This window comes from Leptosomus discolor, chromosome 1 (assembly GCF_034619465.1).
Source record: "Leptosomus discolor isolate bLepDis1 chromosome 1, bLepDis1.hap2, whole genome shotgun sequence".
NCBI classification, from domain to species: Eukaryota; Metazoa; Chordata; class Aves; order Leptosomiformes; family Leptosomidae; genus Leptosomus; species Leptosomus discolor.
Window position 1 is genome coordinate 159,019,374 of NC_141391.1, and position 23,775 is coordinate 159,043,148.

The window sequence follows — 23,775 nt, forward strand, 5'->3', positions numbered from 1 at the left end:
CTTGCAATACCAGTAGTAATTGTGACTAATGATTCAGTGCACAGGGGACTTTGAATCTGCAGCTTCCAACTTAAGTTTCCAAAGTTCCTTAATACCATGTCTGAACGACCTAATTCTCTGCACAAAAGTCTTCTTGCACCTCCAGATCAGGGCCTTAGGTGTTAGCTGAGTTGTAATCTCTGTTGGGTCTCATGAATTTTGCTTTCTTCTTCTTTGTGGGGATGCACCTTCAGCAGGGAGCGTGAAGAGGAACCTCCCTTAGGATACGCTGCAGTCTAGTGACCAGGGGACTCTATTGCAAAGTGGGACGTATGAGCTTGGATCTTAATAGACAAAGGAGGCATTGAGTTGTAGGTGAGTGCTTTCACCTTGATGGCATTATGTAAAAGATTGTGAGTGGTGTCTGCTTTTCTAACTCCAGGTTTTGAAGAGAAAAAAATATTATATTCCTGCCCTCTTCATCTGAAGACTGGATGAAGTCCTCTTCCATTAAGCAGTTATTCCAGGCCTTTGACCTCCAGTCAACAGAAATACCTTAAATCTCTGGAGGGGAGCCAGGTTTAAGACGTGCTGCTGTCCATAGTATTTCCAGTTCACCAGATACGCTGCACCCTGTTTAGCACACAAGATTTTGGATCACTTTTCAGGTGCTCTTCAGTCTCCTGACATGTTAAATGGGATACGAGGATGCATGATGTGAGTTGTAACCTAGATGTCTGAAAATTTTCTGCTGAAGTCCTTTGTTGGATCTTGGTCTTGATTCTGTGATTCACTGGAGAGCTTCTACAGAAGAACAGGAGGACTTGAATTGCGCCGTGTGAACTCTTGTGTGCCAAGTTCTGTTTCGGGTCAAGCTGTGAGCCTTTTCTGACAGTGATGTAGTTCTATTTTCACTTGCATTGATGTAGTAGGAGAACAGTGAGTAAAACCTAGCACAAGCCGATTAGGCACATCTCTTGCAGCATCCCTAGAGTGCTGCCAGGCACCTGTAGAACTATGCATCATACAGTAGTTTTCAACTTTCTGATCTGCAGACCCCTGACGGTTCCCTTCTGTAGAGAACAAAATCAGTCCTACCAACAGTGACTTATTTCCCTTAGCTGCTGTTTTGAGGCCTGTGTAGTACTCCATTGACTTTGGGTCTGCTAGCAGCAGGTTACCAGTGCCTGGGCTGTAGAAGATAGACCACTGTGGTCCATGTAAGGAAGTATTTCTGTGGTTTAGAAGGAGATGCAATTGTGTTAAATCATTGCATGTGAGTGATATATTGTGTAATATTCCTGTCTACCTTTTAAAATGTAGCTTGTGGTCAAGAATTAGGTAACCTTGAGGTTCTAGGGAAGGTAGCAGTGGAGGGAATGCCTAATCTTAGGACTTTTTTTACATAGTGCTGTGATTTTTACGTGCTTTTTTTTTTTTTTAATACTTTATCACTAAACTAGAAGCTGCTGTGACACTCCTCTGCCAATACATTGCTTTGCTCATTTAGCTTTGTGGGAACCACAAGCAAATCTGACAGCGGCCTAAACTAGAGTACGGAGAGTTATGAAAGCATCTTTTACCTGTGGTGTTCGCCAGTCTTACTCTGACTCTTTCCAGTGCACAGGTCTTGTCTTAATTAAATGCTTGTATGATGCCTATGATCAACAACAGATCCTCGGTACTTCATCAGGGCTGTATCTGCTGTCAGTGCTGCTGTGTCCAGTTCCTTCTTAATAGCAGAAAATACTAAAACTTGTGTAGAGCCTTGTGAGACTTTGTAGCATTCTGCCATATTCAAAACTTGTAACTTAGTCCAACTCCCTTCTAATCTTGTCGATAATCCCTGATGGTATTTTGTCTTTCCTTACAGTAACTTCTGAGCCTCTTATGAGGAATTGTTGATAGAAACTTTGGGGAAGCCCAAACAAGCAATTTCATCTGGATTTCTTTTGGGAGTTACATGCTGGCTAGACACGAACATGTTAGCGGAGGTAGTTCTTCAAAAATGGGTTTATCTCTGGCTTAATTCATTTCTGTCTCCCTTGAGTCTGCTTTAAAACTGTTTTGGTCACTTTTTTTATTCCTTTGTTTGGAGTAAGACTTCGCAGGTTGTGACTTTTATTTTACTTTTTTTAGGACCTTCCCTAATGCAAAGAATAAAATCCTTCCAAATTCCTGATAGAATAATCACTTAACGAACAAATGGCCGCATGTTAAGTAGAAACATAGTCGCTTCATCTTGATACAGATGTTTTGATCAAATAATGTGAGGCTTGTCAATTTCTTGCAGCATCTGGCTTGCCTTTCTTACAGTGCTTGATATTTTTGTTTGGAAAAAAGCAACAACCTGCGTATAACTTCACGTAGTGAGGACAAAATCCTTGTATTTCTTCCAGCTTGCATTAGATGAATGCAAAGAAGGTGTGTAGTACTTGAATCCAGTCCTTTCTCAGAACCTGGTTGCTCCCTGTGATCAGTTGGGGTCTTTTTTTTCTTTCCTTTTTTTTTTTTTTCCTTGACTTACCTGTGATTAAATAAAATAACAAGGAATTCTATAATTGATACTTTTTCAAATTTCCTATTTCTTAGCTTCCATGTTTGCATTTCTGGCTTTTGAGATTCGTTCAGAATTGCTGTCAAATCAGTCATCCTGCTAATAGGTTTTTTTCGCTTGCTTTTCTGTTCAGCTTCTTGTGCAAAGGTACCTATGTTTTCTGAGTCGTGAACTCGTGCCATTAGTGCCGCTTGTGAGGACTCTTTAGTATTCAATTTAGGCTTGCTTTGCGTCCAAAGATCTATCGTTTAGTGTGTGGGTGCTGGTTTTTAGTTTGATGTTTTGACTTCATAATTATACTGTGAGGGTTTTAGCTGTTGTTTGCCGGGTGAGTCTTCCCACCATCAAGTTCTGCTTCTGCCTCCTCATCCCTTCTTCAGATCCCAGCCACTGCTTTCTCACCCAGAGGAGAAATCTGGGCATGGCAAGACAGGCTGGAATTACTTCTGTGGTGATTGGTGACTCCTGAAAGAAATTAAATGATTTAAAGGCTTGTGCATATGTGCAGGGAGAAGGGAACTAAGAGATCGCTGGCAGGAAGACAGAAGGATGCTGAGTGGTATAATGCAACTTGCTTTTCTTTTTCCTGACCTTGGTGTCTGCTGAGGAGGGAAAGCAGGATGGGCAGGAGGGCTCAGGGAAGGAGGCAGGGCTTAACACCGAGGCACATTTTGGTGGGGGAGGAAAGCAGGAGGGAAACATGTACTAAATATTGCTGCCTTCCCCTCTGAAGGGAAAATGCAATAAGCAGAGCTGCTGATTTGAGCTTTCTCCTGTGCTCCCCCTCACTGTCAGGGACTGCTGCTCTAGAACTGCTCTAGGAAACAGCTATTGGTGTGAAGAAATCTTCTTTCTGAAATGTTTTCGCTGGAAAGTTTGTGTAGAGTTAAAACAGCCTAGTTCTGCTGCTGTCACCACACCGTCTATGCAGCACTGCTACAGGATAAATGGAGCGTTTTCATAACACTAGTTACATCTTGTTTTCATGGCATTTATGCAAATTCTGCTCCAGGGACTTTTTTGAGTACTGCTTTCAAGGTACTAACAGATTTTTCTGGGCATGATGATGTTATTTTTCTGGTTACTGGGCTTTGCTTTTTTCAGTATATAAACTATTGTATGACAGTGGCTGTTTTGTTTTCATGCTGGTTTTATTCCTGATTGTTTTTTAGGTTTGAGATGCACTTGGTGTGCGTTGTCAGCTCTCACCAAGCCTGCTGAGTTGGTGGAGGGCTCCTTTTTCAAGTATTCAGTCTGATTGAAGAATACTAAAGCACAGTGTGACAGTATAATAATCAGTAGTTTGGCAGGAGCTGTTACTGTATCTAGTAACAAGAAAGAGCTTCATTTTCTATGGAACTTAAACTACATGAATTTTGGATTCATGGATTACATTTTATGCTTTGCCAGAAAAGATGTACAGCACATGTGAATTTCTTTTTTAGGCAATAATGAATCAAACGGACAAAAATCAACAAGAAGTCGCATCATACCTTCATGATGAACCACCAGAAGGTATGTATTAGTTCTCATAGTATCAAGTAAACTCACAGAAGTTCACATTTCTCTTAAAGGAGGAAAAAAAAATCATCTGCAAGCTGAACACGTTAACTTTCATTTAAGTAACAGTAAGCAAGCCAGCCCTGGGATGGGAACGGGCCTGGGTTATTGTTCACTTCAGCTCTATCCTGATTACAATAAGGCCACTGAATATAACTCAGTAAACAACTGTGCTGATAAATTACAGAGAAGGTGGGCAGATACAGAAGGACATAGTTTGCAGATCAGTTTCCAGAGATGTGAATTCATCCAATAGGTACTTAAGTCTGCTGTTCATTGTGTGAGATGGAAAGAGCCCAGCTTCGCTTTTGGAGACCTTGCTGAGTTCATAGTGCTTGTGACCTCTAAACAAGATGTGTTTAAAAATATATGGGACTTTATTACTGCTTTTGGAGACCCTTTTCCATCATACAATTATCTGTGGTTCTAACTATTGACTTCATCTCATGGCTTCCTAAAAACAAAGAAAAGAACACTTGACTTCATTAATGCAGTGGCATCTTGGTCTCCTGAACCAAATGAATCTTAAATCGGTTATTAGATCTGCAGAGGGAAATGCAGTTGCAGAGTTCCTTTCCGGGCTGTGCAATGGCAGGACTGTAAAGAGTCCTGTTTGCATAATGTGTCTAGAAGCATACTAGATCAAAAGCCATTTCTGGTGTGTAGGTTGTCTGTGTTCTGTCTTCTCTGGCTTTAACACAAAACATGTTGGATGTAGAGGTCGGTGAGTTCTGATTCCTCTCAGTTCATTGCTCTTCAATTTATAATGGCCCTTTAAAGCTCTGTTTGGTTTTTTTCCCTCAGCTTTTACATGTTGTATAACTGAACAATTTACTTCACTCAAACGACAGTATTATCCACTAACTGTAGCAGAAGGGGTTGAAGCAGAATAGCTCGCTCTATTCTTAACAACTGTTAGGCAGGAAACACAAGTACAAGAAGATGAGAGGAGAGGGAGAAAGAGATTTTCATGGCACAGTGGTTCTTAAGCTCTACTATACTTGAACTTGTTACAGTATCATGGTGTGAGGACAAAAATATTTCTTTTTCAGCTCTTACGGGATTGCCAGGATCCCAGAAGCATTTCTGAAAGCAAATGCCAACTTGGAAACTATTCCCTAATGTGTGTTATATTCAAGTCTAATTTTTAAGATGCTTTTCTTCTACCACCCCTCCCAACAGATTTAATTGTGTTTTATACATGTTAAACCTCACATACAGAAAATGAACACTGGTCTGACTGGTAAACTACAACCGAATTTTTTCTTCTTTTTTTTTTTTTTTTTTGTCCCCCTCAAGGAAGGCAGTGAAATAAGTGGGCATTTTTTATCTTCCTAGAATATTCGGTAGGCTGTCCAGATTCAGAGCGTAACAGCAGAGTCTAATCATCACTAAGTATTGCAAGGTTTTATTTAAAATTTGTGAGCAATTAAGACTGGTTTTCTTCTGCAGAATATTTTCTTTCAGTATGACAATAACCAGTTTGAATATGAAGTCTAAATAGATGGAGAAAGTTGGTGTAGTTAGAGGGAGTAGAACAAAACTCAGCTCATCTTAATGGAAACTCCATCCTTGGAGAGGCTTTTTCCTTTTGATTCTGTTTCACTTGTACTCTTCAAGCCTTATGAGTTTAGTTAAAAGGTTGGAATACCCTTGAAGATCGTCCTTGTTTTAAATGTCATACAAGGCCTCATATGCGATATGCTTGCACCATCATAGAAAGATGGCCAAACGTGGATGGAAGGCTACCAGTTCAATGCTGGCAAGAAGATCAGTGCTCTGAACAGGCTGCCAAACAAAATCCTTAGAGGAAAGGCTCAATTCCAAAACCAATTTGCAGTTTTTTGCAAAGATTATAAATAGTTCCAGTTTGTCCAAATCGCGCTCGACAAGCTCGGTGCCCAAAGGCTTTAAAGAAATACATGGGTAGAAGAAGCTTTTGTGCTCATGCTTTCTATGAGTAATGCTATCGTAGTGCTTCATTTTCTGCTTTGCAAGTGGCGCCAACCTTTGCAACCTACGTTCATTCAAACTCTTGTTTGCTGCTGGACTCTTTCCAGCAGGAAGCTGGCTGGAAGGTAGTGTGGTAGAGCCAACCCCTGAACAGGGAACTTTGTGTCATTTTCTCCCTGGATTTAGAACTGATGTATTTTACCTTCTTTCTCATACTGGTTAGAAACAAGGAGACCAGGAATGCGTATCCTAGAATAGCAATCAACCAGCAATAGAAACTCTTTGCAGCTGCAGGCGTTTACTAGATCTCATGGACAACGCAAGCAGGAATGAAATGGGCATGTGTCAACCATCACCAGAAGTTGTTAATACACCAAGTCACAGTCAGTATACACTTGTGAAACAGAGTAATGTTGTCAAAGGATTGGCTACCTGAAGTAATGTGAGGAAAAGCATGTCAAGATTACTTTTGTTTGTTCCTCTCCTGTTATTTTTTACGTTAGCTGTGATGACTCCTTTCTTGCTAATGTCAGATCTGATTCACTGAAATCAGCTCTTAAAATTCAATGTGATAAAACTCTACTCCCATTCACTCTGATGCCAGTGATCCAGTTAGGTGGGAGTGAAGCACTTTCTGACCAAATTTTTTTACAAGGTGTCTAAGTCTGGTTACAGGAATCCTCTAATGAATAATACCAAGGCAGTGGGTTTTATACCAGGCTCTCTATACTCTTCTCTGAGTGAGATTTTTAAAGGCTTTCTGTATGTCAACAGAAATTCTGATCTCTGCATGCTTGTGTTGGCAATACATTTTTGCTGGAGATGTCCAGGTTGAAAGCTGCTGGCCTAGAATTACCCAGCAACGGTACTGGCTTTAAGTAAAAGGCTGTCAATTATGTTTCTAGTTTCCATGACACTTTCTGTTATCTATATCAATTCCTTACACTAGTCTCTCTTTTTAAGCTGGAAGCATTTTTGTGTTTTTTGCTCCCTTAAGCTGCACTGTTCCTCTGTATGCTTTTTTTTTTCCTGTCAAACTTGTAAGAAATTCTGTCATTTAGATAGCATCTTTTGTTTGAATTATTCCAGGCACGCACATGGGAACTCTGAGCTTCACACTTCTTTTTTTTTTTTTTAATAAAACTGAGTCCTGTGTCAGTCCTGCCATTACCACAAACTCATTGGAGGTGCATGGGAAGTTGTTCACTTAGTTTTCATCTTGTAGTAGATGAGTGCTGGGAGGTGGCTCCTGGAAACTGTCCTCTGAATGCAAGTTGTCAGCAGTCAGGGCACTGGAGACAGAGACCTGCCCTGCTGGTTCTCCTAAGGCATGTTGCAGTGCAGAGTGAGTGCGTTGACAGGGGCTGGATAGAGGTGCCTGGTGGCTCTAGATCTGATTTTTCTTTTCCCCTGCCTCTCTAGACTCATTGTCTTCTTCCAAGCGTGTTCTTTCTGCTGCTGACTCCTTCACCACTTTTATTTCATGTTTGTTCCTTCCCTAGCTCTGCCCAGCGTGGTGCCACTTGCTCTTTTCTTGGTTCCCCCTGTTGTATTGCCCTAAGAAAGGGAAATGTATGTGTTAAATCCCGTATTATCTACAAGTAGCTAGAAAATACAAAAACCTGTGGAACTCATACCCTACTTGTGTTAACTGGCTGTCTCTTGCCATGGCGCGCTCTGAAACTTTTTAAGAAGTGTTTGGCGTTGGTGAGGAATTGACAAGACAGGAGCTGAAAAGCTTACCTGTACAACATTGTGAAGACCGAAAATTTCTCAAGGTTCACGTTGAAAATACCTTGCAGGCAGATGTGTGTCAGGGCCTGGTTTATAGGTGCATTAGGTGATATTTTCTTGTGTGCTTAAATACAATATTAACCTACTGTTTCATCTTCCTGTTTCTACTTTGAAGATTAAATGACGCTTATGCAGTAGCGAGACATGGAGTTGCAGTCTTAATTCCCTTTAGAGGCAAGGTGCATGCATCTCTTTAGGATTTTGAGGCCTACATTTAGAAAAAATGAAGTAATTAGTAAACTACTGGAAGGTTAAGTAACTAATTCTGGGAGTCATTCTATTACTGTAATACTGTCTTATTTTGAGGCTATATAATTGTACCATAAATATGGAATAAGAATTAACATATACAGCATATAGCAAGAAACTGCGAAATGCAGGTTAAACATAACATTAAAAAGAAAAAAACACATTTACATGGTCAACAACATGCAGAAATCCTGTGGTTTGAGATTTGGTCATGTATATCATATTGGGAGCCCGTAACTCTTGCTGTTGTTAATGCTTTTGGGAACCACTTTTGGTATTTAATGAGCTTATTTGGCCATTGGACTTTTTTCCCTTGCTTCCCTATCCAAATTACAGAAAAGGCCTTTTTTGGAAGAAAATTAAGTGTGTGTACGTGATGGAGAAAATAAGTGAGTGTGAAGAGATATAAATAAAAATAAAATATATATTATATACTATAAATAATAAATAAAACTTCAGCTCTGCTTCTACAGGAAACTTTTCCCAGTCCTTCATTAGAGATTTGGACAGCAAGGTAGTGCTGTTGCTTCTGGGGGTTAACTCTTAATATTAGGGTGGGGAGAACAGGAAGGTGTGCCATTCCTTCCACCCCCCCACCCCACCCCCCCTTAATAAAGTGCAGAAATGAGGCTGATTTGGCCATGAGACTTTCCGGAGTCTGAGAAGGTAGTGGTGCGTGCAGAGGACAGAGGTTTATCACATAAGGCTCTCGGGGAGCCATATGCCCGATACTTGTAGGCTCAGTATTGAGTTGTGCTTTAGAAAACAGCACTGAGGTATGTCTCGCTGCAGCAAAGTCTTTTCTTACTTGGAACTGTGGTGGTGTATGAGCATCCAAGAGTAGCCTGCAAGGTAAATATATGCTGTGAGCAATGGCTGTTAGGCTAGAAAAGGAAATAGTTATGAACAGCTTTTCTTTTGAAAATGCCTTAATCATAGCACTGTGATTAATTTGGTTGTTGTTTCCTCCCTAGGTTCGCTAAAAGACCACCCGCAGCAGCAGCCTGGCATGCTTTCTCGTGTGACTGGTGGCCTCTTCAGTGTCACAAAGGGAGCTGTTGGTGCCACAATTGGGGGCGTTGCTTGGATTGGAGGGAAGAGCTTGGAAATTACCAAAACAGCGGTCACATCTGTGCCTTCAATGGGAGTGGGGCTAGTCAAAGGAGGTGTTTCTGCTGTAGCTGGAGGTGTTACAGCTGTAGGATCTGCTGTTGCAAGTAAAGTGCCTTTAACAGGAAAGAAAAAGGATAAGTCTGACTAAAACCAAAACTGAGACAATTCGATTCTCCAGAATATTACATCAGTGGCATTAAAATCTGCTAAGATTTGGACCGTGAGAAGCCATGTGTCTTAGACACTTTATCTGCTAAAGAGTTGTGCAAGTAACTCTTGTTTCATCTGAAAAGGACAGAAGAACCTTGGCTAGCACAGTGTATGAAGATTTACTAGAGCCTAGATTGAAGCTTTGTACCTGGTGAAATGTTACACTTGATACCTATAGAAGTGAATAAGTGTATCTGAAGGGATAATACATAATTGAGTATTCATTTTACTGTAAGTCTTTTGCGGTTTTGGACTAAAATGTGAATATAGCAACTTGGTAGTCTCTGTCGTACCATCAATATGACAAGATGCCATTTACTGTTCTCAGTGGTTTCCACATCCTCCTGCTGAGGATCCTTCAGCTGTGTAACGGCGTGGCTGGACATACCCAAGTAGTTTTGGTTCTGAAACTGTATTTGCAGGCAGCCTGTAAACTAGCAGTGGCTGTATCCTGCCAGTGCAGGCTGGAGCAAATAGCACTGGAGAGGTGTACGGAAATTGGAAATGAGAGTTGGGAGATAGAAGTGAGGAAGTTCAACCACACGGTAGAAGGGATCATAAAGAGTAAACTAACTTCATGCCTTATTAGAAAAAGTATCTTTTTACCAGGTGAAGCTGTGCCAAGAACTGTCCTGTTGTTTCAGTGCAGTTCACAGAACGAGCGTTAAGACTCTCTTTACAAATCCTGGCATCTGAAACCTTGTCAGTTTTTACTGAAAACAAGATTGCTCCATCTCAGGTGTATTAACTGATATGCATCTATCTCCTGCAAGTGAAAACTTGCTTCTAATAAACCTACAGACACTAGAAAAAATGATGGTTTAATGGAAGCAGGGCTGTTTGTGGTCATCTAGCAGAACTGTCTGACTTGAAAGAAATTCCTTTGTGTAGCTGGAAACCACTGAAGAACTAGCAAGCGGTTGTCTCAACTCCGTGATATGCCAGGTCAGCTTCTTGCTCTGTTTAAGCAAATGCAAGGAATTTTTCACTACGTTTTTCTCTCGTACTTTGCATTTTGATTTTTTGAGTAAAATGCAATACTTTTTTATTTAAAACAAACCAAAAAGGGTAGATGAGGCCTTAAAAAAAAAAAAAAAAAAAAGAGAGAGAGAAACATCATCCAAGTTAATTGTATACTGACAGATTCCAATCGGTGACACACCTCAAATGGGAACACCTGTAGGTCCTTTACAGTGTGTGAAGCAAAATACACTTGTAATGACACAGCTTGAGGTTGCCTTAAAATAGAAGCTGTTGGTGATCTGTATGTTTTTTGTGTACTGACTTTGCAAGTACCTATCCTCTTTGGAAGCCCAGAGAAGGCAGCTGTGAATGTTGTGTATGCAGTATTTTCTAAACACTTGGGTTCCTGCAGAGAACTTCTAAGCACATAAGCTTGCTTTTTCAGTGGCTATGGTTGTACAGGAAGGATATATAGGGAGACTTTTTAGAAATTAAAAAAAAAAAAAAGAAAACATATCACTTGTCTAAAACTTAGTCCTGTATTTATAGGTGTTGAAAGTGCACTATGTGTAAATTATGGTACAGAAGTCACCTAGTCTCTCTGAGCCATTGGTACCTCAGCTGCACTCCGGAACAACTTTATCCGATACCAGCAATTGTGTATGTTGGCAGGGTGGTATTTGTAAGCATCGGGGTTTGGGGCGGTGGGGAGAGTGAAAACCCAACATGTGGCGTTACCTGCTCCTGTTGTTAGATGCCCCAGCTGCTTAGCTCCAGTCTGCAGCAAGGGTATGAGGAGGTAAGTTTATGCAACAAATGTAAGACTTTAACTGCTTTTTACAGTCACGAGATAATCACATAGAATATAGCGTAGGTTAAGGCTACCAGTTGGCTCTAGAAATGAGCTAGCTTGGGTATCAGAGGCAATCTACCTGCAGCAAATAATTTAGTGTGGTCTGCTCCCCTGCAGCTTCCAGTGTAGACGTATCCCCAGTGTTACCGCTGAACTCCCAACAAGTCACCTTGTGTGGAGCACAGTGGTATTTGTGACACTTGACCAAACCCTTCCTAATCGTTTTCTGAAAACGTAAGCGTTGAACGGGTCATACCCCTTTTTTATGACATCCTCTAATATTTATAGCATAAAACTTGCTGCAAAACAAGCGTGGTCTGAGATAAGCAATGTTAGATCTGTAAAGAGCTGCCAACGCTTCTTTATGTTTTGTTCTTAACATATCCTGTAGTTATTACTTCTGAATCTTGTAATTGAAACACTTTAACAAACGGTTTTAGTTTTTGAGAAGAGCTTTGTCCTATATCCTGCATATTTTCCATTCACTTATGAAATTTGCTTCGTCTTAAAAACTTGTTCTGTCCTGACCCTTGCAAAACATTAAACTGTTGCAGTTTCAGACATTTGAAAGTTTCCTTAGTTAATTTGTGGAGAAAGGCATACGTAGGTTTAAATCTTCCCACAATATCATGCCCCAGTGTCTTCTATCTGCATCTGAATAGCACCAACCAGTTCTTAACAAAAACTGCAACTTCCCTTTACAGGCTGTGCACAGACAACACAAAATCCCTTGTACTGATTTCTTTTTTTTTCCTGGGAACTGAGGTTTGAGGATACCCACTTTGGAGATCGTAGTGAGCTGAATGGAATACGGAACTGAAATTTCCAGGGGGAGCAGGGTTGTTCTTGTGTCTTGGGGTCGTTTTTTGCAGTGGTATTATTTCACTCCTTTTCGCAGCCCCCATTTCAAAAGGGGAAATGTTTATGAAGACTGCTTGTACGCCTGACTGCTCACTGTGTAATGAAAGGCTGGTCTACAGGCTTTTATGTGCTGCTGGTTCATGTTCACTGTAACGGCAAGAGATGAGGAAGGAGATTTCAGCAATGTAACATTTTGGTAACTGGGAGAAATTGAAACATTCGGAATGGAAAATGAGTTTGTCGTAACTTGGGCTGTGACTCCATTAAGGAAATATGTCACTTTCCTGTTTTATCCATTGCCAGCAGAAATACTGTAAGTGATGGGAATAAGCTGTGTCGGGAACTTTAAAAACAGATACCTGTAGAAATGCTGGGACTAAATTTTCAGGGAAAACACCGTTCTATGTCTTGGTTTCCATTTCATCCTAAACCACGGATCAGTTCTGTGGTGTTCAGCACTACAGTAGATTATATTATGAATAGCTTCAGAGAGCTGAAATGTCCCCTTGTGTGTGAGGGGAAGGATGCTTTTGAATTCAAATCATATTGTGGTCTGCTTAATAGCTGAGCACTGAAGGACAGTCAGAAAGTGACAAAGGCAAGTTCCTGTGAATTTTTAATATGGCTGTCTTCCCAGTTTCCTCTTTAAAATGACAGTATGTCTTGAAGAGTCAGCAAAGGCATGGGCTGCCGTGCTGGTGATGTGCCCCTTCTTGAATTCTCACCACTGTCACACGTGTACCTACAAGAGTGACGTTTAACCCCACAAGCTGCTGTCACATCCACACTTGCCCACATGGTGCTGAGTTTAGGACCTTCAGCTGTTAAGATCTTGGCACTGCTCTAACCAGATGTTTCCAGCCCTTTCCAAGCTCGCAGCGGATAACGTGGCAGGCTATATAAAATCATCATCTTGCAGCCCGCCCTCTAAACAAGTAATTCAACACCAGCTTTCCTCAGCAATTTAAAACTTCTCTTTAAGAAAAAGAACCCTGGACTTGCTGCCAAAATGTCTGTTAAAAATGACCTTGAAGAATGGCCTGGAGTGAGGGGAGGGGTGCAACTGTTTGCTGCTGCTGTCAAGACGTAATGTGTGTGGAATAGTTCCTTAGGAAAGTCATTCTGAGAAATAAAATCACTGATGATCCTAATTCTATTGAGGTGATGGTCAATGACACTACTATTTTATATTATCATTCACAGCCCATAAATGAAAATAAATAAAATCCCCTGAGAGCTTATACACTATCAGATAGTTACTATTTTGAAAGGCAGCACTTGTTGACAATTACCCTACGGTGTTATCTGAGAAGCAGTGTCACCCATATATTTAGAAACCGTGGCAGCTGTTTGAAAATCTGGTAGTCATTTTTAATCACCAGTGTTTTACACACTAGAGTCTTGTTACACCTAATATAAAAGCAGGACTTCTTCCTTTCTCCTACAATCACTTGAGTCTCTCCCTAACCTTTTCTCTCCCTGAGCTGAGAAGACATTAAGAAGTAGACCATAGCAATGAATGTGTTTCTTCCTGCCCCAACACTTTTGCAAAAGGAGTGAATGTTGAAGTCTCAGAAATGTAAAGAAGGTCGTCTTGTAGTTTCTTTGCGTTATGGTTTGTACACAAACATACTAGGGCCTTGCTGTAGCAGTGTCACTAAATCAAAAATGTCCTGCCCCTGTTCTCAGACTGTGCTCTAGCTGGGCATTCCTATCCAAGAAGTCAAGTCTGCTGCAGGTCAGGATCTGGGAGCTAAAGCTACTTACTGCAGCAATAAAGAATGGAACTCCAAAAGAGTCTACAAAAGTCAGTGAACCAGTGGGTTCCTGAACACTGCTGGAAAAATAACCTTCCTTTTCTCTTTCTCAGGTGAACACTGTGCTCATCACTACCACAGGCTGGACTGTGCAATAACAGAACTGAAAATCTGAAGCAGTTAATGCACTGTTAGATAAGGAAATGTAGCAGAACCCAAAAATATATGTGAAGTATTCCCTGGAGAAAAAGGTGACCTTTATCATAACCAGGTTCTGTATTATTTGAAAGAATTAGAAAGCTACAATTGTATAACGAAGTTGTGCCTAAGACCCACTCCAGGACAGCGTAAAACTACAGTCTGGTTAAGATTACTTTTGTTTCGGCTGTTCTCAAAGAACCAACATCTCTTTGATAATTTTCATTTGTCTAATTTAAAGTACAGCATTCAAATTAATCTTCGATGTGTACAGGAGCAACAGGATTAAAAATGGGTCTCTCCTTCTTTGATTGTATCTTGCCATAATTGACTTCAAAATCTTTCTTAGTACCATCCAAGCTTTCTAGAGTCCCACTCTTTAGATCATATCCCAAAGCAGAGAGTTTTTTAATTCGGTACTGAACGATTTGCGTTGTCAGCTCCAGCACCATTGGTGTCTCTCTAATCTGTGCTACAGAAATTCCTTCCTTCAGCAGTCCTTCAAGTCTCTCTTCCAAAACTGGAACAGAATAGTAGAGAAGGGCTGGGCATTTCAGCACTAGCTGTTTTAATTCTTGATCACTGCACTTGAAGACGTTTTGGGAAAAAAGCATACTCTTCTGCATAGTAGCTGGAGTAAGTTGAAAAATGAAACCTTTAAGTTTGGACAGCAGCTGTAGAACTTCATGGTCGGTGAAATCATTCTTCTGGAGAAATTCCAAGTTCTCCTGGATTGCGGTCGAGGTATTTAATAAAACAAATGGATTTTGGCTCAAAAGCTTCAGTATCCAGATCTTCATATTTGCCTCAGAACCTCCTAAACTCAAATAATTTCTTTGTAATGTCTCTATCAAGTTTTTGTTTTTCTCAACAGGATTATAGAAAATATTGGGTGCGCTTGTCAAAAGCCTGGTGATTATATTATTCTTAAGTCCCAACTCTTGAAAAAACAGTATATTTGCCTTCTGGTTCTCATAATATTTAGTAGTAAAAAAAGACTCTGGAAATTGCTCTATTAATTTAATCAACTGTTTTTCATTCTGGCATACTAATTGCCATAGAGCTCTTTGAGAGTCTATCTCTGCAGGCGTATGGAGAATTGCCTCTGGGCAGCGCTCTAAAATGTTGGCTACAGCAGTCTCATCCGCTCCCATTTCTTGCAAGATACCAGCAATTTCTTTAACATAGGCCACATCCTGGAGAAGGACCCATTCCTTTAGCCTGCGTATTTTCTTGATGTCAACTGACAATCTGTAGAGACTCTCAATGGTTTTTTTATTTTCCTCTCTTGCTTTTGCATCAGTTGTGTAAGTGGAACGTATTAGGAAGCTTCTCTTTGCTACTTCAGTCCATACCGATGAAAAATTCAGACCCAGGTTACAGTACTGAGATCTTGCCAACAGAAGAGTAAATATATCTTGCGCACCGTGGGTGACTCCTCTCAACATGGTAGAATTCAGCCCTGTGGAGAGAGAACATCCATCAGAAAACACATTTAAGGCACGAGTTAATGCTCAGAGACATTGCTATTTAGACTGAACTGGCATAAGAAATTGCTCTCAGCAGTGGTTTTCGTTATTAGCAGAAAATTCAGCTTTCACATGAAAGTTGGGGGGGGGGGGGGAAGTACTTTTGAAGGGTTAATGTTCTGACGGATGCCTCACTGGAACAACTGTTGCGGATTCAACAGACCTGGTGTGGGGGCAGTGCTCTGTCTGTACAAATGCCTGCAGTCGTACAAGAACCAAACTGTCAGCCATTTCCTGCAGCTAACGTTGTTGTTACATTACCGCTCACTCGCGCTGTACTAGAAAGATGTTTCATGCAATTTAATTTGACAGTAATTCTACTAAATGAATTTAAAAAAAAAAAAAAAAAGCAGCTTTGATATCTTTCTTAACCCTTCTGAATGTATTTGCTTAACTTCTCAAGCATTGTTTGGAGCATGACGTGTTTGCTCACCTGCCAGAGATACCACCCCCCCCCACCCCCACCCCCCCGGTGCTCCTTCAGCAGCAGTTCGTAGCCTAATGCATTTTGAAATCATTCTTGTCATAATTAAGGAAAAAAATCACTGAAACCTTTATGTGTGTGCTTTTCACTAGCTGAGTCTGCTAGCTGGGTTCTGAATAAGCACACTGGTATTTTGGGGGAGGCAGCAAGTAACATCAGAAGTAACATCTTCAGGCCTTCACTTGCCTCTTCCAGTACCTGCTGTGCTACAGCTGGCCTTTGCACTGACACCTTATTCCTGTCCCCAGGTCACTTCTGTCGTTGCCAGCCACCCCCAGGAGGCAGAGAGCCCTCATGCACCCTGTGGAACAGCTGCGTGGCTGTGCTGGGGTCCACGCAGCAACCAGAGGGTAGCTGGGGTAACCCCATACCCCACCTTTGCTCAAACCGACTGCCAGGTATCACCAACAGCACGCACGTGCGCTGCCACTGGCTTCGCAATGGCCAAAGGAGCTGCAGCAGCCAAAGAAAAATACCAGCAAGCACATCTCTAGCTTCCTAGCTGGCGTTTTCATAACAACCTTTTGGAAGCACAGGGTGTGAAACTGCTGGTCTGTGAAATACTCGCATGAATTGCTGCTGCTGGTAACATGCTTAAAACTGCTCAAATTGAAACGGAGAAAAAAAATACAATTTGTGCATTTGACAATTCTATTTCTACAGTTGCTTTCGCTTCTGAAGTATAGCATGCTTCAAAAGGTACCTATGCAAGCATAAAATTAAAGTATTTTGAGGGTTTTTTTTTTTTTTTTCTTTTAGGAGAGAAAAGACTGTTACGATCATGCAGTCTGATCTCCTACACAACAGACCAAGAAGCCTACTGCAGGAACAGCTATCTGAGACCCTAGAATATTCTTTACAGCCCATCTTTTAAGAAAATATGTGGTTTGTTCAGAGAACTTGAGTGACAAAGCCTCTATCTAGTTGCCAGGTAAGGTTAAATATTTTCCAGGGGTAAAATACTGTATCTCAAGAAAGTGTACTTCACTTTTAAGTGGATGTTTTTCAGCTTCTAAAAGCTGGACTCTTGTTATGTTACTACATCATAAACTAATAGAATAAGGTGTAAAAATAATTTCCTACATGCAAGCTTATGTTATTAACAGAAGCTATTTATTGGTAACTTGTTTTTTAGAATTATTTCAAATCTCTGAGGCAAAATCTGATTGCCTAATGAAGCTGCCAATGTCATAACCTCAAGGCTAATGATTTTATCTTCATAAACTTTGACTTGAGAAGTGCTGTCCAGCAAGCTCCACCACAGAACAAACCATTTTACCCAACAGCCCTGAAAGGGCTGTAAGTGTAGGTGAGTCCCGGACTTTTCCTGTGCTGACCTTCCCGTGGCCTGAAACAGTGACTGTTTCACGGGGACTGCAAACTAGCACCTCCCCTCCACAGGGAGTGACACAGCCACCTGCGTCTGAGTACCCTCAGAAGTTCCGTTGAATTTAGTGGGTCCAGTCAGAGTAAGTGAATCTCTGAAGGATCGGGGCTTTCTTCATTAATGCTTCAGCTCAGCTGGAAACTGCCAGCAAAACAAAACTATTGTTAAAATAGTTTGGGATGTCAGATGATACTTCCAAAGTACAAACTGGAAAAATAACTAACCATGACTTTTACTTCAACGCGTAATCCTGCTGTTACATAAAATTGCCTTGTGAGTAATGCAGTCACTTAAAATACAGTAATTTTATCTATTACAGCGCTTTAAAAAAATTCTAATACAGTAAATTGTGCTCTTCTAAGATCTGACATGGAAATGGTTGTTATGTTCACTTAAAAGAAGCTTTTTATTGTCTGAAAATGTTTGATGATATCATAGTCAATTTTATTTCCTGTTAGTGAGGATCATCCATGCAGAAACACAGAATACTATAAAAGGAAGGGAAACTTTATTTGCTAAATTGCATTTGACTGGGGTACTCAGGAGCCCTTGTAAAGCACTAAGCAAAATATAACATGCAAAATAAGATTAATGGATTTCACTGTCATGGTGTTCTATAGAAACTGAGAAGACGATTATAAGTCATGATTTGGTGTATTTCAGAGCCCATACATGGCAGTATCACACTTCCAGGGTATGTCACCTGTTCCAAGAGCTCAGACTTCTCTTAAAGCTCATGCTGGACTATTTACTGTTCTAATACACAGGACCCCGCTGTAACTTTTTACATACTGTGCGGATTGTAAATCAATTGAGAGATTAAGAAAAAGAACAGCCAGTTTAGACGAGACGTTTGCTCTCACCACCAGCAGCACCCTCTTATCACCAGGTGTCATAACAGCAACAAGGAAGTGAACTAACGTCTACCTGGAAGTTATCTGTGATCCTGTTTGCTAGCACACTTGCAGTGACCTATATCTACAGAGTAAAAGGGTGTTATAAGTTTCATTATTTAATGAGTCTCCTATGTATATTTTCTATAGGAACTGGATACTAGGATCGCCTGACTGATTCATCCCTCATTTCCTTCAGAAAGTTTCAATTTCTGGGTATTCTGAGACGCAAATCTCACTTTTTGAAAATCAGCAAACCAATCTCATGCTCATGTTGTATTTTTCACAAAATCTTTCACTAAAGAGAGGAACAGTATGACTACTACTGTGTGCTGGTCACTACCATTCTCATTTACAGCAAACTGTTGCCAGGTCTTAGTAGGCTGTAGGGAACTGAATGAAACTACTAAATGCCTAGATTGAACTTTAAATTAATCACAATCTACCTAGAAGAGAGCAGTGTAGGTAGGATTTGAACAGCAGTAATAGGTAGTTTTGTAGAGTAAGTATTCACACTTCTGCACTTACAGACAAAACATGAATCCCTACTTTGCACCAGTAGTGGAAACGAGGTAAAGAAGGATTGCAAAAACATGCCAGACCAACTGAAAGCTTTCTAGAAAAGACTACAGAGCATCCTAGGATAATCCAGGTTGGAAGGGACCTCAAGAGCTCAAAGCAGCGTTCGCTATTAGGTAAGACCAGGCGGCTTTGGCCAGTCAGCTCTTCAAAACCTCCACGGATGGAGCCCCCCCCCCAGCCTCTTCGGGTTGCCTGTTCTACTGCTCGGCCGTCCTCGTGGGGAAAAAGCTTCTCCTTGGATCTAGGAAAGGACAGACGTTTAAAAAAAGCGTAAGGATGCACAGCTCTATTGAAACCAAAGGGGATCGAGCGGTGCCCTTCGTACAGCGAAAACCGGCAGTTCTCCGTCTCAGCCCGGTGCCGTCAGCCCGGCCGACCGCTACCCGCACCGCCGGCCGGGGCAGGGACACGCGAAGGGGATGTCCGCCGGCAGCCAGGCCTGGAGCTGAGGGCGGGAGGCCCGGCGGGGCTGCCCCCACTCGGCCCCGCGCCTCGCCGCCGCCGCTGCTGCTCTCTGCCGTTACTGCCAACGTCACCCGGCTGCAACGTCACTCGCGGCCTACAACGAGGGCTCGCGCCCGAGGGTTTCCTTCCCAGCCACGCATCACTTAAAACCCACGGCGCCTCCCCCTCCGCATCTCGCCCCGTTTATCTTCAGGCCGTCATCGCTACGGCACGGCCGCATCTCTCGCCAAAGCGCGGGAGGCCAAACCGAACGCCAGCCGGCCCGCCAAGTGCGGCGCCCCCCCTCAGGGCCGCGCCGAGCCTTCCCTCACCGGCCGGGCCGCCGCCGAGGCCCCCGCACCCCCTGGCCCCGCGGGAGGCGGCTGGACCCGGCCCGGCCCCCGCCCCCCCCCGCGCCTGACCTGGCTCCCGCCGCCGAGCGCTGCGCCGCCGTGCCGGGCCCTACCACCGCTGCCGCCCGGGGGGGGGCGTGGGGTGGCCCAAGCGGCGGGGAGGGGCGGGTGGCAGCGAGGTGCCGTTGTGAAGCCGGAGTTGGCAGCAAACGGGGGCTCTGGCAGCCCAGGGATGTGGGTCACGGAAACGGTCTGTTTCTTGTGTTTATCCAGAACTGAAGCTGAAACACTGGTGCTGGCGAGGCCTCGGTACGCACGGTAACGGCAGCCACCGTACGCACTGCCCAGGAGTCAAGGCCCTGCTGCTGCCAGCGCCAAACGCACTTATTACAGAATAAAATTCACGTACGGATCTATAGGGTTTTGCTGGTGGCGTTTCAAAAGTTAAACGAGCCGTGATGGTGAGAATCATCTCCCTCTCTTTTTTTTTTTTTTTTTTCAGCTGTATCTACGTTATTTCTCTTCCAAACTTAGAGTAACAAATCAGCAGAGACACATGAATGATTTCTAGCTTTTTCTAGCTTTTTCTAGGTGCGTTAGGATTTTTTAAACTAACTCTGGGTCTGCCCAATCACATCCTTCAGGGAGTGAAGATCAGTACTGTTCGCTCTGGGAACACTCCTTTTATCAGCTACGCACAGTCTGTATTGGAATCACAGAGTCACAGAATGGTTTAGGTCGGAAGGGACCCTAAAGACCATCTAGTTCCAACCCCCCTGCTATAGGCAGGGACACCTCCCACTAGACCAGGTTGCTCCAAGCCCCATCCAGCCTGGCCTGGAACACTGCCAGGGAGGGGGCAGCCACAGCTGCTCTGGGCAACCTGTTAGAGCTATAAAAAAGATCTAACAAAGAAGAGAACGACTATAGAAAGAAACAGTGCTCTGTGAACCCAGTTCAGGCTTGGTCTCCTACACGACGGCTGTTTCAAGAAGAGTTAACAAAGTTTGTGAATATAAATGACATACAATAACATTAGAAACATGTCTAAAAGAAATGCTTCTAATTTGTCACATGCAATGTATTGTATACTTGCTGCTTCACGTTTTTGTCATTTCATGCCTTCCCGTTATCTTTTTTCCCTTCTAACTCCTCCCCACTCTTGATTTTTGCAATCACGGCCTCGGTGAATTTAGCGAAATTAGCAATGATGTTCTTTGTAGAGGTTATCCACAAGAGAACGCAGCAGTGAGGTTTACTTGTATGAGCTCCTTGATTAACTGTGATTCTATTTTCTTTTTCTACCAGCTTGGAGAGACTCTTCCCTTGAGATGTGACATTTTAATTAATATATTCTTCACCTTCCTTCCACTTCTAAATCAAGAACAAACTGGCTAGCGTGGCAGGTATGGCTAGAGCCGAATGGTGTTTTGACATAATGATATGCTAATGATATACTACAGTTATTTCATCTGTAGCAACAAACAGTTTATAGACTGATGGTTTTCATGGTTCTGAAACGATAAGGTGTAGTGAGGGAGGGTCGCTTCCACCTCCGTGTTCCCAAGAAGGCAGATCAGTTGATGCTGGACTTTATTCAGGGCCACCTTCAGTGTCGCAGCCTTGTAAGGAGGCAGCAGGGGACATAAAGAGTATGAAAAAGCAGTTTAAAAGTTTGAAATAAAAACTATATTTTGAGGTGACTTTCCTTGAAAATAAGGAACTTATCTTCTTCAGTGCACCCAAAAATTATAGAATGAAAAGGAGTTTGATTGAAAGTGGTCATTAACTACCGAGATTTCTTGTCCTATTTTATTTCTTTGAAAATTATTCACCAAATATTTGCATTTCATAAGAATAAAAGCAAAACAAAAAACACCAAAGGAGGAAGAATGTACTTTGTATTAATCGAGAAAACAATGCCTGACTTTACAATGGCCCAACTACTCCAGGTTTGAGCTGCAGCGAGCGTATGACTGGATCGTGTATGTTCTTCCTGGGCCAGAATGATGGGCCGTGGAATAGAATGTTCCACATATGACAAAGTAATAATTGAAATAATTTGTGCTATTTTTAAAAGTCAGTGCTTAAGAACAGTTAGGCCTCCACAGGTTTCAGTCAGAAATTTTGTATAAAACCAAATAGAAAGATATTCTAATCATGGCTGGGACCTTTGCTGCCAGCATGCCTTGATCATTAATGACGTTTCACTACGTCAAAGTGAAGAAAGGCAACCACGGAGGGAAACACGTGATGCACGGCTCTTTCTGTCGACTTTACTTTTACTTTCTGTGTGCCTTAGCAGAAAAAAAAATACTTTAGTAGAAAGAGCAGCTACAATTCTTAAAGTACTGTCCCGCTCTGGAATTCTGGGGGTCAAGAAAAGTCAGTGCTGCTGACGCGAGTCCTCTGCCATGTGCTCGAGAGCCGTTATCTCTGATGAGATCCCTCTTGCTGTTGCTACCCGCTTGTCTCTGAACGCTCTGGAAGTTGTAGATTCGAGCTGCAGTCCGCAGGTGGAGGTTTATTTTCAGATCTGCGTCTAGAGCTGCCCTATTAGGACTCGAAGTCGCTCTGCTGCGCCCTGTCAAGAGTTCGCCATGCCCGAACCGACACGAGAGTGGTGGCCGACACGAGGGAAGGTGTCGGGAAAAGCAGGCAGGCGCCGGTTTGAGCTCCGTAAGTGAAAGAGAAGACGTTAGATGTACGCCACTTATTAGTGACGCCTTTGCCAAGAGCGCTAGAGGGACCGTTTTAACTCATTCTGCCACTGAGGGCTCGCCTGAAAGCGCCTTGGCTCCCGCCGCACGGCGCGGCCGAGCTGCCCGCTCTCCTCTCCAGCCCTTTGGTCACCACCTCAGGACCGCAGCGGGCAGCGACGAAAACACGGGCCGTTTCGTAAGACACAGCAGTCGCCTCAAACTGACACGGGAGGCGAGGCGAGGGGAGGGGGACGGTCCGGGCGGGGAGATGGAGACGTGCGGGCGGGCGGCCACCCCCCCCCCCCGCCCTGCACACACTGGCACCCGGTGGGGGCTGGGCTCCTTACGCACACGCTTACATAACCGCCCCGCCTCTGCCCCGCGGGATGGGGCGCGGTGGGACCGCCCAAGCCGGGCCCGGCCCACCGCCGCCGGCGACCGAGCTGGCCACCGCCGCCCGCCGAGGGCTGCGGGGTGAGAAGAGCCGCGCCGCCGCGCATGCGCAGCCCCCACCGCGGGCGCGCGCAAGGCGCTATACATAACAGGTCAGCGGGCGCGCGCCGGCAGCTGCACGCTCCCCCGCCCCGCGCAGGCGCCTCCTGACAGGGATCGGCGCCTCCAAGAGCCTCTTCAGAGCCCCGTGCTCATCCGGGTCCCGCCGCCCTGAGCCGGGGAGGGGGGGGGACACACACAAGACCGCGGTCTCCGCCCCCGGCGCCCCTCCCCGCTGCGGCCCGTCGCCTGCGCGCTGCCCCGGCGGGTGGGATTCTTGGCGAGATCGCGGGCTCCTCCGGCCGCCGGCTGTCCCGCCGCGGGAGCGGGACCGGCCGGGCCCCCCGTCTCCCTTCCCCGCGCCGCCCCCCCGCTCCGCCGCTAGTAAACACACTTCAGAAACGTGAGGGCTGGCGGTCACGTGGGGAAGAGGTCGGCCAATCGGCGGCGGGGGGCGGGGCGAGGCGGCCGGCGGAGCCCCAGCGCCCGGCGCAGAGTCACAGGGCGAGCGGCGAGGCGGCGGCCGCTGGCGGGCACGGGGAGAGCGCGGCCGGTACCGACGGCCGCTTTCCGCGGGCACGACAGGGGACCCGCCGCTCCAGAGCGACTGCCGGATCCTGCTCGCCTTTTCCTCATTTCAGATCTCCCCGGCGCGGGGGCTCCGCGGGGTGATGCGTCCCTGCCGGGCGGCCGCCCCCGCCGTCTCCGCCGGGTCCTAGAACCGTCCGAGGCGAGGCCCTGCGGCCCCCCGCCTCCACCCCCCGTTGCTCGCCCGGGCGCCGAGCGTCGGCGCCGCGCCATGAGCGGCCCCGCGGGCGGCGGCGGTGGTTCCCGCTGAGCGCCCCCGGCCCGGCCCGGCGGC

General features: G+C 44.2%; 2 protein-coding genes across 3 annotated transcripts; one reads left to right on the forward strand and one right to left on the reverse strand.

Annotated features, from left to right (window-relative positions):
- The first annotated feature begins 316 nt into the window (after positions 1-316).
- TMEM263 (transmembrane protein 263) lies at positions 317-9,353 on the forward strand. The gene is made up of 3 exons (XM_086468422.1): positions 317-354; positions 3,982-4,051; positions 9,067-9,353. The coding sequence occupies exons 2-3, from the start codon at positions 3,988-3,990 to the stop codon at positions 9,351-9,353; spliced, it is 351 nt and encodes a 116-aa protein (XP_086324548.1). The 5' UTR covers positions 317-354; positions 3,982-3,987.
- A 4,927-nt stretch (positions 9,354-14,280) lies between these two features.
- On the reverse strand, positions 14,281-21,973 carry MTERF2 (mitochondrial transcription termination factor 2). 2 transcript variants are annotated; one of them, XM_086468436.1, is made up of 2 exons: positions 21,958-21,973; positions 14,281-15,509 (listed from the first exon to the last, which is right to left on the reverse strand). In XM_086468436.1, the coding sequence occupies exon 2, from the start codon at positions 15,493-15,495 to the stop codon at positions 14,302-14,304; it is 1,194 nt and encodes a 397-aa protein (XP_086324562.1). In that variant the 5' UTR covers positions 15,496-15,509; positions 21,958-21,973; the 3' UTR covers positions 14,281-14,301. The 2 variants fall into 2 exon arrangements, with proteins under 2 accessions (XP_086324562.1, XP_086324557.1); XM_086468431.1 differs by lacking the exon at positions 21,958-21,973 and adding an exon at positions 19,789-19,815.
- Between the last annotated feature and the right edge of the window lie 1,802 nt (positions 21,974-23,775).

Excerpts from the sequence above, each read along its gene's own strand:
- TMEM263 (XM_086468422.1), top strand. The coding sequence starts at position 3,988 with ATGAATCAAACGGACAAAAATCAACAAGAAGTCGCATCATACCTTCAT. Across the intron at positions 4,052-9,066 it reads TCATGATGAACCACCAGAAG|GTTCGCTAAAAGACCACCCG; the intron begins GTATGTATTAGT and ends TTTCCTCCCTAG.
- MTERF2 (XM_086468436.1), bottom strand. The coding sequence starts at position 15,495 with ATGTTGAGAGGAGTCACCCACGGTGCGCAAGATATATTTACTCTTCTG.